Source organism: Colossoma macropomum, unplaced genomic scaffold (assembly GCF_904425465.1).
Source record: "Colossoma macropomum unplaced genomic scaffold, Colossoma_macropomum, whole genome shotgun sequence".
Taxonomy (NCBI): Eukaryota; Metazoa; Chordata; class Actinopteri; order Characiformes; family Serrasalmidae; genus Colossoma; species Colossoma macropomum.
The window spans coordinates 11,329,696-11,343,744 of record NW_023494791.1 but is presented as its reverse complement, the minus strand read 5'-3'; the positions used below and the strand labels follow the sequence as shown (position 1 = coordinate 11,343,744).

General features: G+C 38.2%; 1 protein-coding gene across 1 annotated transcript in view; it reads right to left on the bottom strand.

Moving 5' to 3' along the window:
- Window positions 1-14,049, bottom strand: part of sdccag8 (SHH signaling and ciliogenesis regulator sdccag8) — a 74,059-nt gene that overhangs the window by 17,915 nt on the left and 42,095 nt on the right. The window contains exon 17 of the mRNA XM_036573843.1: window positions 11,010-11,141. Within this exon, the coding sequence (XP_036429736.1) occupies window positions 11,010-11,141 (132 nt within the window). The remainder of the gene's footprint in view (window positions 1-11,009; window positions 11,142-14,049) is intronic.

Below are 14,049 nucleotides of genomic sequence, written 5' to 3'. Positions count from 1 at the left end.
GTCATAAACAAGGGCCTAGTGCTAGTTGAGGAGCATGTGGATGCGCTGCGTAACGTTTTACAGCTTGCCTTGGGATGCGGCGAGCACACATGCAGTAGCAGGACAGCCAGTGCGCCACAGCGTTCTTCCAGCAGGCCACAGAGCCGCACCCCCGGCAGCATAGGACAGCTGCTCCACAAGGGGCTGAAGAGAGAGCAGGTGGGGGTGGAGAGGCCCACTGCTGCCCCCTAGCTCCACACTGGTTATCTGTAAAATCGAAGTCATATGGAAAAGAAGTTCGATGCCTCACACCACGAGTTACTCTAAAACCCTAAATTTGCTAGACTACAGCAGTCAGAGTGAGCAAACAAGAGAGAGCAGAGACTGCAGTCAGTAAAGAGCTCAGAGGTTAGGGTTCAGGAGGGCTAGGTTTCAATACAGAAAAACGCCATGTCAAAGGCCATACCACATCAAAGGATCTTAAGCCTGGACTAAAGCTGATACCCTGACATGGGAAGTAAGGATGCTGCATAGCCTTGCATAGAGTTTGACAGGAAAAGATTCCTTGAAAAGACTTCAATGCTCTTAAGAAGTTGATATCAGTGAAGCAAGACTGTGAGCTGATGATTAAGGTTTAGGTGATGGTCTAACTACATTTTTTTTTCTGGATTGCTGATTTGAGAAGGGCTGCTTTACAAAAATGCTAATAAAGATTGCGTGTTGACTGCCTAGTGACTCAACTCAGACTTGCCCTTAACCGACTTGTGACTCGAATTTGAAACTAATGACTTGTGAAAATTCAGCCTAAAAGAGAAAAAAAATACACCCAGCAAATTAGAAATGCCAACCATAATGTGGCAAATAAATAAAACCTTTTGTTTCCAACCTCATATGTGAGTTTGCCTGTCAATCTCAGTCCTCAGGCTCGCACCCCAGTGACTCAAGACTTGACTCGGACTTGCAACTTAGAGACTTGACACTAGCACCCCAGAGGCTTGAGACTTGACTTGAACTCGCACCCTTGACTCAAGACTAGACTCAGACTCACACCCCAGAAACTCGGGACTTGACTCAGACTCCTACCCGATTCTCAAGACTTGACTAGAGACTTGACTCAGACTTGTGCGCCAGAGACTTGAGACTTGACTTAGACTTGCAACCCAGTCACCTAGTGACTCAAGGTTTGACTTAGACTCTTACTCCTGAGACTCAACTTGGACTCACATTTCAATGACTTGACTCTGACTCACACCCCAGAGACTCAAGACTCAACTAGGACTTGCAACCCAGTGACTCGAGGCTTGACTCTGACTTGCACCCTGGAGACTCGACTCAGACTTCCACCCCAGTGACTGTAGGCTTGACTTAGACTCAAGTCCCAGAGACTTGACTCGAACTCGCAACCCAATGACTCAAGGCTCAACTTGGATTTGCAACCCAGCGACTCAAGACTCAACTCTGACTTGCACCCCAGAGACTTGAGACTTGACTAATACCTGCACCCCAGAGATTTGACACTTGACTCGAACTCTCACCTCAGAGACTTGAGACTCAACTTAGACTCGTACGAAGTAACCTATGAGCGTCTCTGATGATATGATACCATAGGTAAGTTTGAGTATCAGGAGAACATGCTTGAAAATAAAGGTTCTTTAAACTTTAAACTTCACACCCATTTACAGGATCTTTTATGGCATTGATCCAAAGAATCTCTTTCGGCACCTTATTTTTAAAAGTTTACATAGACAATCATGCAACCTAACTACAAAATGCAGGCAGAACTACAATATTTCTGTAGTCTGTTACAAAATGCACACAACATAAGAGGAATTGCTTCTAAGTTCAGAAGAAGATGGAAAATTTTATTATTTAGAAAGAATACAGGAAATCCAGGATAAAAGAAAAAAATGAACTGCAAGTTATAGATAAGAAGACCTATAGGTCCTGGTAATGTGTGCCTTTCTCACCATTTCTCTGACCAAACTCAGTAAAAATGCAGAGTAAAGAGATTTCCGGCAAACACGGCCACGTTCATCGTACAGAGGGATGCTAAACAACCACTGACGAGTGTAAGCCACATCACACATGCTGCATCTTATCCTTTCCTTGCCAACTTCATTTGCAAGTGAAAAGTTTACTGAGCCTTCTTGCTCTTGGCGGAACGGTAGGAGAGGCAGTGTGTGTGCATGTGTGTCCTCTTTCTCTCTCTTAGCTGTGCACACACACACTCGCTGTAAGGGGGTAAGGGGGGATTGGAGGGGGGTGGCAGGGAACCAGATGAAGCAGCTTTCGCCCGGGGCCCTGCCGTCTCCCCGGCAGCGGCGCGCCTGTTCCCTGCCCCAACGCAGCCGCCCATTTGTTCCATTACACCATCTCCATCTCCTCCAGTATATTCAGCAGTGCTCCAGCTACAGCAGCACATGGCCCCCCGTCCCGGCTCTCCACTACATGCACATCCAGACGCCGCAACCATCTTTCTTTATGCCACCATATGGCTCGCGGAAGCCTGTAGATTTAACCACACATCTGCGTATACATTACCACACTCCTTTAAGGGACGGGAGCGTGTTTGCGTCTGTTAGCGTGTATGTGTGTGTGTATACGGGACGTTGATGAGACAGGGTGATAATTGGTAAAGGAGCATGTTGGCAGATGTGATCTGTGTGTGTGTGTGTGTGTGTGTGTGTATGTGTGCGATGCTTGCTTGTGCTACTTGTGTGCTCAGGGACTGAAAGCTACGTGGGTGAGATATGTGAAAGGGTGAATTGCCAAAAATCGGATAATTTCCATCTTCCCCAACTTTCTCGCTGTGGAAAATTATGGAGATGCTTCAAGAAGCCAGCACTTAAATGCATAAGGACATGTTTCTTTTGCATTTTTAGGTCTTTTCACAAAAGAAAAATAACGACTCACAGGAATTATACATTTGGAAGAGATTTATCCAGTTAGTTGCTATTGATGAGGGAGGAGTTTGAACTAAAGCATTTTAAAAAGAGCCTAATGAAACCTAGAATTTGCATATACTACTGGAAAATTTTAAAGACATCCCACATCTCTCTTTACATGACTCTTCAGGCTTGAACAATAAATAAAGTTCCCGATTTTCAACTAAAAATATGTTTGTAGTGTGAAAGAAAATGCATTCAATGCTACAAGTTTCATTTAAAAATGACATTTTCAATATCTAAAAAGTGTCATATGCAAAAGTTGTAGATTTTCTAAGCAAAAAACAAACTGACAGGAGAAGGATACGTCACAGGCGCATTAAAAAGATCCTCACTCATCCTTGTACTAATGTTAAAATGACAAACTAATTTGCAAAAATGGGAAAAAAAAATGGAATTATTCCTCAATTGTGAAATGACAAAAACTATATGCATCAATTATTACTGATGCCATAAATTTAAATATTCTGATTTGAAGGCTGGTTGCAATCATTTTCCCTACTAGAGTAAAGGACACACATGACTGGTACATTGAAAAAATCGTAATTTCCCAAACATTATTTCTAGTAAAAGAACTGAATGGCAGTTGTGGTGTTTTGATTCATATAGCAGCTAATACTTTTCACTGTCCGCTTCTACCCAGAAAATGCCAACCATCGTAAAGTGAACTCATGCCCAGAATGGATTTATGAAATAAATATAGAATGATACGCATATGTGTTATTGATGTCCTCTATAAAGGCGCTGCTATTACACACAAGAAAAACCATTGGCCGACACACCAAGCCTTTCATATTTCACTGGCTGGGTTTCTATGCTATCTCACCCCAATCTCCAGGCAAAAAAAAAAAAATACGTAAATACTGTGAGGGAAATAAATAAATAACATGCAGGAGTGAAACATTGTGTGCCGAAAACCCCTGTGTTGCTTGGCGTTGGCTCTCGAATGGTAAAAATAAATCAAGCTGATTTTCCAAATGTTGCATGCGTGCCATGCTGTTGCGGCTCTTCGCAGCACAGATTGTGTGCCCGTTCAAGAATATCTGAGGTGGGGCCCCGGCTATTTGCATGTATGCCGGAGCCATTTGCACCAGCTTATTAACACGAACACCTTAACCCACGGGCAGCAGGGAGAAGTACCCTACAGAGCAAGAGACACCCGCTGCGCTGAGCAAGCAGGAGGCACCAGACCTCTCACTCAACACGGTCTGCAGTTTGACTTCTACACGACTCTGCAATGACATTTCATAACACACCAAACAGTGTGAAAAGCTTTCATTTGCATTCAAAGCGATAAAGCAGGATAATTTAGACAATAGAGAAGTTACAACTACAACAGTGGAGTAGTTGCAAGAACAAATTCATTTATTTTAAACACAATCACATTATTAGCATAATACAATTTGATTATAAGTTAAAGTTGCTTAATTGAACTCTGAGTTAAATTAATTCAGTTGTAGTCTTTCATTTTAAAGAAGTAAAATGTATGATGAATTGTTAAAAAGGTCATTAAAGATTGCAAGCAGCAAATGTTGTTGCTTTTACAGCTACTTTTCCAAAAAGATGTAGGCAATTGAGATGACTGATGATACTTTATTACCGTAATGAAAATTGGGTGAAATCACAGTAATTAAGGTTTTAAATCTGATAATTTTTAACAGTGGCATGGTAGTAACAAGAACTAGCTAATATGGGGCAAAAAAAAAAAAAATCAAGTTTGATTCTGTTGATACTATATCTATTTATCTATATATCTCTCTATTTATTAATCTGACACAAGAATTTTACTTTTTTTGTCTTTTTATGAAAAAGAAATCAGTGTTAATAGTGTTAAAAGTAACAATATGTACATTGTAATGTGTTAATACTGCTCACAATATCTTCTTATTGAAATATTTTATCACATCTGAATGGCAAAGCAGCTTATTGCCTGTGTAGACAGTTATGTCCCTGGCAACAAACCCATTGCTGTTAACCTCTGCTGATCTAACTGACATGCCGTGTCTAAAGATGGCAGGGTTTTAAGATGCAACTTCTCAAAAAAAAAAAAAGGAAATAAAATAATAATAATGATCTAGAAACTCTCAATATTGACCCTGCCCTCTGGTGGTCACATTCAGGGGTAAAATCAAAGTAGCTTAATTTGCCTTGTAATAAACTAAATGTTGTATCTTTCGCACCACTTCTTGCTCGCTTGCCCCTACAGCCTCCCACTGTATCCACCAGACTTAATATGTCCTTTTATATATATATATATATATATATATATACTGGGAATTTTTGCACAGAACAGTTTCTACTGACTACTGACACTCTCTTTGGACTGATATTTCTGGTGTCATTTACTTTCTGTTGAGAGCTTTACTATATACAAGTTCAAATATTCAAACTGAATGGCTGGAGAGATAAAGGTTGCCATTTTTCCATACAGGTGTGTTACATACTTTTTGAGGATAATAGTTTTATACTTGAGAATTTAAGCAGCACTCCATAGGACTGCCTGTCATATATTAAAGCTGTATAAATGTAAATTCTCAATAACGGAAGCCAGAACATTTTAATAAAACAGATGTTAATGTAATTCCGAAATATATATACATGTAAAAAGGTATGTAAGCTATAAAAATACACATATACACTCTTTACAGTGTTGAGGACCATGTGGTACAAAGTAACGTTACAGTAATGTAATTACTTTCTCTTGTAACGAAGTAGTGCAATGCATTACAGTTTAAATTCTTGCAATCACTTCACAGTTACTGACTCAGACTTTTTTCCATTTTTTACACACAACGTAAAGGCCAACAGGCATTTTCAAATTATGTCAAATTATGTCTTCCAACAGCAGCGATAGGTACATATGTCACTAATGGTAACATATGTACATATGTCATTATATACAAATCAATTACAACATATTTCTCTCTCTCCCTCTGATCATGCTAAAATGATCTTCATGGATAAAGATCCCAAAGAAGAGAGAGCCCAGAGCCCCAACCTCACCTAAACATTCCTGACTTGATTCACATTCAGGAACAGCTCTGTGAGCTTTACATTTTATTCATAAGGATTTTATTTTGAGGCAGATTCTATGTTTTTAGGTTTTTGTACTGCATCAGCCGTTCATAATTTTGACCAAGCATAACTGGTATGGTAACAAGCCTTATAAGTGATGTTTACTGGCTATTTAATAAAGTACTGAAAAGACAGAACACCATCTTTAAAGTATACCATCTTTAAAAAAACACCAATTTTTGTTTAATAACTATTTTAAAATCAGCACACAGTGTGTAAAGATGTATCCTAAAGAAGAACTCAAAAAACAGCTTTGAGGGATGATGGAACAGAACAGTGCCCTCAGTAGTGGACATGTTCATGAGTGATAAATGTTGGTGTTATACTGGACGTGCATATGTCTCAAGGCAAGTTAGACATGTCATTGTCCAGCTACGCACTGAACATCACATAGCTGTCCACTTTATAGTCAGATTTGTAAGATTTTGTTATTGTGACATAGCAAATTATTTGCTTAGATCATAAGACAGCAGTGGGATTATGGGAGCAGAATTGGACTGAAGCAAGCGATGTGACCCAAAATAATGTTGAGAATTTTGTAACTATTTAAATATCTGAATTTTTTTATGAAACATACAGCATGAACGGAAGAATTATATAAATAAAACTGTCAACCAGTAACAGCAAGGAACCATGTGAATTAAACAAAAAACAGAACAGCATACGCCTTCTCACTGTGTATTCTGAATGTGCTACTTTTTAATGGATTATATGTAGTGTAACTGAATTTGCTACGGAATACATTCAGGACAGTTTATTCAGGATTCAGCCATCACTAACTTTCAATTCAGCCCAGCACTGGTAATAAGCAAAGTAACTCATTAGAGCTTAAGAAAAGTAACTAGTAATTTGTTATGGGTTACTTTTAACACTGTCTATAACCCTAGATAACTCAAAACAATCAAATGACACTAAAGCTGTTCTCTTTATAAATGGCTGAAAAGTGGAAGCAAACTATGTAAAATTACAGCATGCCCTAAAAGGCAATGCACTTGATACACCCTTCTTTTTAGAACGGAATCTTTATAGTAGAGAGGTTAAGCACTACTCTATAGAACTGCTTGTCTTACTTTAAAGCTGTGCAAACACTGTAAATCTAAATTCTTTATAATGTAACCCACAATTCTTAAGTAAAACAGGTGTGAATGTCTTTAAACCTGTTTTTTTCCCCTTCTCTCTCTTTCTCTCTGTTTTCGGTATTTATTCATTCGTTCGTGTTTTGCTGGGTGCTGGGTTAAGGCAGTGGGTGTTGAACAATATGTAGGGTTATGCTGAAAGCAGACGGATGTTGTGCTCCCAGCAGAAGCTCAGCTCGGGCTGGAGTTGCCGTGGATACGCCCACGCTCCTTCTCTCGCCCACGTGCTGACTCGGACCGTGTGCCAGACGCCCCTGCCGCCCTGTATCGCGAGGCCACGTGCGCTCCAGCATCCAGACCCGCTGCATCATACTCACACTGCTGCATGCTGCTGTCACTGGCATGCCACTCTCTTAGAAAAGACTTCATATGATTCACTTTCATCGTTCAGGGCATGAAATACGGTATATTTGTACTGCCATTGTGCTCTGTTCTGGTTTGGATTCAATTCAGAAAGGAGTGCTGTGTGATCAGCCTGGAAAAATCTTAAGTTATTGGTAACTGGGCATCTTATGTTAGAGTAATTTTAGCAAATGACTCACTGAATGTATTCTAAAAATCTCAAAGACAGGAAAGTGAAAGAGCAGACTGACTTTACAATAAAAGGCTTAAAACTGATTTCTGTGTGCTGATTTCTTCTTCTTCACCTGTTTTAATAGGAGCTAATACTATGTGGTATGTAACATGTGGTTATTAACCCGGTGATGCTTTCTTTTACAGTCCCTTAGGTTCTAGGTATTAAACAGGTCAGTGTGAGGTACACTCCAAAGCACAAAATGATTTTGGGTAACACAATGGTACGTTCCAAAGCAGACTAAATCACACAGAAATGCCAAACAGGTTCAGGTTTTAACCTCTTTAACTCCTTGGGACCACCGGTGGTTCCAAAACGCACTTCGTCATATATTTTTACTTCATAACTTTCATATTTTAGAAGCTTCAATCAAAAGGTGGGTGTCATATGAGAGCTGTAACTATCTTCTTTCCAGTCAAATAGAGGGGTAATGTAATTTTAAAACTTTATAATAAAAGAAGCTGAACTCACAATTCTTTTTCATTGAAAGTCGACCCATTTTTCCACAATTCTAAGCTAGAAACTGGATCTCAGATGGTGTCTCTTCAGTGATATTCTCTGTAAAAATTGTGATATTCTCTGTAAAAATACAAAGAGCATCTACGATTTTAGGCTTTCAGCAGTAAACTGTGAGCATATAGCATTATGTCTATGATCATAGAACACATTTTCTGTTAATTTGAGGGGAACTTTTACAAAAAAAAATAAAAAAAAAATACAGTAATTTCATGCACTTACTGAATAATTTGTCTTACAATTTGGGTATGTAAATTCAGGAGCAAAAACCGAAATATACCTAAGAGCATAAGTGGTTTTAACAGAGTTAGATGGTACAAAAAGATTGTGTATGAATAAAGTACACAGAATCTTACAGTCTGTAGTTGTTTTACTATGAACACAACTGACTCTGGGCTGTAACTGAAAGCAATGATTCTTACTTATTTTTAGCATTTTCATTTCATGCCATTATGTCTACCTGGTATTTGGAGGTATTTCTGATTTCAAGCTTAAAAATGTGACATTACAGTGAAATTTAATGCATGTTTGTACCACTTTGTCACCTTAAATAGTTATGGTACTTTACTATGTCCTTTATCACTTAACAGCTAGAACAGGTTAGTAATTTTAGTGTAATTTAGATAAATTGTCTTAGTAATTATCCTCCTTTTATCCAAAATAATTACACACCACTTATCACACACATATCTAGAACCTGTTGGGCATCTCAGTTTAGTTAAACTGCCTTGGAACGTACCATTATGTTACCCAAAATAATTACCTAATTTTTTTTGGAGTTTGTACCTCAGATGTACCTGGTTGATACCTAGAACTTTACTGTAAAAGAAAGCATTAGCCTTAACGCAATCTATATTCAGAGATGTTGGTGATGTTCCCTTTAACGGCAGTGCTCAGCATAGTAAAATAAAATGGATCAGCATGCGGAAATGGAGCTTTCTGTGTTCTACTCTGTGTTTTCTATCACTAAGTAAAAGAAGTATGATACTTGTCTTGACTGTGAAAGCTTCTGAGTGAGCGTGTGAACAGATTTCAAGTTGCTAAGAGCTTACAGATACGCTTCATCAGAGTAACAATAAAAGCTGAGTAAAGTGTAAAGCATATTCCTATACACATATATGTTTGCTCAAAATAGTAGGCTGCGACACAGGGCTGTTAAAATAAAACACCACATCCCAAATCCAATAGAAAACAATGCACAACACACTCAATGTAGAAAATGTCCCTTAAAATATTTTAAGCTATCTCTACTGTGGCTCCTAGTTTGTTTCAGGTCAAATAGTTAATAACCTTATCAAAATGACAGCCACCTAACAGCAGGAGGAACAGTGGTGACCATAAACAACACAACACAACGATAATTTATCTTGGTTTTAATTAGAATTGTATAGGGATATTTGAAAACATCTGACAGCTTTTTACCAGTTTGACTGTTCTGAACAAGGTGATATGTCTACAACATAAGCTGAATAATGGTACAAATACATATGGGTACAAATACATTTTTATGTGAAACATTCAATGATCTGCTTCAGATGGAAGACTTCTTCCAACAAGCCAGTGCCCCAAATGTGGATGTTCTGAAGTGCAGCAAGATATTATTCATAAGTTAGTGAAGTAAGCTGCAAGTTTAGCTGTTTTGGCTAAGCTGCTACACAGCTACTGCAGCCAATCATGCCGGTTACAGCTTTTTACTTTGAGTACAAACAGCACGCTCATGCTTTCAGCACAGCCACTCTCTTTAGCTTATAATGACAGAGAAATATCACTGGCATGGGGATTTTATGCAGTCATTCTCAAAGATCACACATCACGACCTCCAGGTGGCCTCCACCATGTGGTTTTGGGGTCACTTGATCATTTATGCTGATCATTTATGCTTGTGAATTTAGGACAAATAACACTGACTTCTAGTGTTTACTGCAGTCATGTATACTACTTGGATAATGTATTTTATATTTGAATATATTTGAATATTTGACGAACGAACAAGGGGAAAATTCTAATTGGATTTCTGATCCAAATTCTGCAAAAGTTTTAGGCAGTAAGTTTTTTCTTTATAAGAGTTAAGGACACAGCTTTTGTTCCTGAGCTCTTGGTGCACATCAGTCATAGCATGGATCTGTTAAAGTCCATCAACAGCACCTGATTTAATTTAATGATGTATTTTATATATATATATATATAAACTAGGTATTGGATGGAAACCACAAATCCCACAAATCTTCCTTGAGGAAAGTTTTGGAAAAGCACTTGTATATCAAATTATAATAAAAATCACTGAGAATCCACATTAGTAAAGGAGAGGAGTAGATTAAAATATGTGCTTTTTGATTTTGCATTTGATTTTGCAAAGGGATCCACACAATAAAATCAGGTAAAGCATTAACTCAGGATCACACCACAGCCTTATCATTTAGATACATGTCCAGTCTTATTAAAGTAAGTCAGACGTCATCTCTTCTTAGCAACAAATGTGTTAAAGAACATGCTTCTGCCCTGAAGTTTGACACAGATATATAAATAAATGGTGCACATACATTTTGAGTATTCTTGCTGCATTTGACAGGCAATATAGAAAATATTTCACAGACTATCCAATGCAATGAATACACTCCATACACACTGCTGGGTCACTCAGTCTGTAACAGATTTTCTCTCAATATAACTATGGACTAGGGGTGTTCTATTTGGGATTGACCCTCTTTCTTTCTTGAGACTGAATTATGCACAAGACCGAAGTTTCTTAAAAGAGGTGAGTGCTGTTACTGTGTGTGTGTGTACCTCTGTTTCATGCGCTGGTGCATTCTCCCATGCTGCACACACTGCTCCTCCATTTCTTGACAGCGACCTCGAAGCTTCTCCACAGCGTCCTGCAGGTGCTCTTTCTCTAGAGACAGCTGTTCCACCTCCGCCCTGCATGCACACACGCACACACAGCCTGCATTACGTACAGCACTTACACATCCGTAATAAAGCTCTTTAAACGTTCACTGAAAAGGTCACTTTGAGATCACTTCATTTAAAATTCGGGCCTGACTGAATTTTTTCACTGATATTAGTGATTTGATTTGATTTGATGAAGACAGATTTGATTAGATGACAATAACTAACTGTTAAAACAGTACAAGGAATAGCATAAAATGATTTTTTACACTGCAAAATAGTACAAGCATTGGCATAAAATCACAAAACATTTACATTTCTTACAAACAAGTGTAGTTACAGAACTAAACAAGCCCCTAATAATGAGGCATTTTTGCTGATACTGATAAATCTGTGCAACCTTAAGATATATATTAAACAATATACTGGGCACTGTTTAAACTGATCTTATTTCACTAAGAAAACAGTGCACATTTTAAACAGTAAGTGCCCTTTGACGTTCGTATTTATCATTTATTTAGCAATCTACGTTATATTGGGACGGCAGAGGCCTCAAAATCATTGAATGTGTATGACATTACTTGAATTGTGAGAAGCAGAAAATGCTACCAACTTTGAAGACTGAACTTTGGAAATGTGGAAAAATACCCCTTCAGATCTCTTTGGAAAACTGAAACCAAGTCTGCTGAGAAGAATGGAAGCTCTAATAAAGGCAAATGTTTGGACACTAAACACTGAAAATGTTTTCTCTTTATTTTTCTGATGCTGAATAATGAATAACTTGTACTTGATGACAATTTTGACTGGAAATTATTTTAAGGAGCTAAAAATTCCAATAACAAATAATACTACATGATCTACATAATTTGTCTCGAACAACCAGCAGTTATAAAATATCTTATAAAATCTTACAAAATAGAAATACTGTAGTGCCAGAGGTGGAGTTTCCTAAGAATTCGTGGTCTGTAATTGCCTACATCCTTAACCATCCTGGGTGACTACGTTGCACAGGTGTTGCGGGGTGTAATACGAGTTTTTTGCACTTTAAATGTTCAGTTAAACTGGCACTGTTGACAAATGAGATCTTCGAATTGTAATTGTGCACTGCTGACTACAGATTGTTTGAATGCACCTGTTTGGCATCACATAACCTGTCTTAAGTGACAAAGACAAATGGGCACTGGGTTTTGTATTAGAACCACCTACAACTCAGAAAGGAGTGCTGTGTGATTGGACTGGAAAAATTTTAAGTTATTAGTATCTGGGCATCTTATGTTAGAGCAATATCAGCAAATGACTCAGTGAATGTACTCTAAAAATCTCAACGAAAGAACAGCGAACGAGCAGACGTTCAGTGGGCTGGACTGATCGTCTTCCTGTATCTGCTGGAGTTTTGTGTACTGCTGGGACAGTGGGCAGGACATCTTCTGATGTGTGATTTACAGCCTTCTATGTATGGAATGATTTAACTGACAATAACATATGGTCTTAGCACAAAAACAGTGGGAACGTCACAATGTGTTAAAATTTAGAGAAGTAAAAATGTTGCAGAAGCAAACAGCTCAGATTTAGATTGTAATTGCATCACTGAGTGAATATGGTGAATTAAGTGGACGCTTCTGCTTACCTGGATCATGTCATGCTCAGTTGCCACTACAAAATTACTGCTGGCCCAGGTATTGCAGGATATTTAAATGATTTAGGAAATATATATGGCTGTACAAAAGTCAGAGATCACCCTTTCTTTTTACTGGTATAGTGTAGTGGTTAACACCTCTGCCTTCTACACTGTAGAGTGGGGTTCAATCCCCCGCTCAGGCAAGGACCCTACACTACACCAATAAGAGTCCTTGGGTAAGACTCCTAACACTACCTTCGCCCAGCTGGGTAAAAAATGATGATCAAACTGTAAGTCGCTCTGGATAAGAGTGTCAGCCAAATGCCATAAATGTACTCAATTTCCAGTCCAAATAGCCATTAAATAAAAGTTATTCATTTTTCAGTATTAGAAAAAGGAAATATATATTTATCAGAACATTACACAACATTAAGTACAGAATCGAATACATCAGTACTCTTTGCTTTTGTGCACACTGTTGCCAATCTTCCATTCTTCTAATTTTAAAGCCAGTTACACCTGAGTTCTCCCAACAAAAGCTTCTTCCAAAGCTCTCATTGACATTCCACTGTGAGAAGACAACTCAATGCTATGGGTCTGAAAGGATATGGAGCTGTCAAGAGGACAAGCTGTCAGGAATCACTTGCATTGTGTGAAGCAGAAAACGTAACTTTTAAGACTGAACTTTTGAGGTGTGGAAAAACATCCATGCAGATTTCTTTGAAAAACTAAGAGCATGTCTTCTGAAAAAAATGGAAGCTCTAATAGAAGCAAAAGGTAGACTTGACAACTGTTTTGAACAGAAATTAATAAATGAATGTGTCGGCCTATGACTTTCTTTGGAGCAATGCCATAAATAAACACCTTCGGTTTCCTAAAGAATAATTCCCTAAAAATGTTTTTTTAAAGAGCTGAAACCAATTAATTCAAAGGTTCTTTAGGAAAGCAAAAGCGGTTCTTACATGGCACCATTCCAAATAAACTTTTGGCACCTTTTTTTTTAAAAATGTAGAGATAAGGCTAAATTGACTAAAAGAAGGAATGACATCATAGAACAGGTCCTTACCTGTAAATTTGCCAAATGTTTTGCAGGATCTCTACCTGTGATTATTGCCAATTTTATGTGGGTGTCTTTTCAGCAGACAAAATGACTCCTTACATTTGGTAAGTCATACATACGTGAAGTTAAGGTATAGCATGGGCTTAACACCATTGACTGATATTCAGGTTAGGTCAATAAGAGGATGTTAGCTTTACCACAGTGTCATGTAATACAACCTTCAGAGGGTGCCATCTTGCCATCTGCTGCCTTGCAAAGGT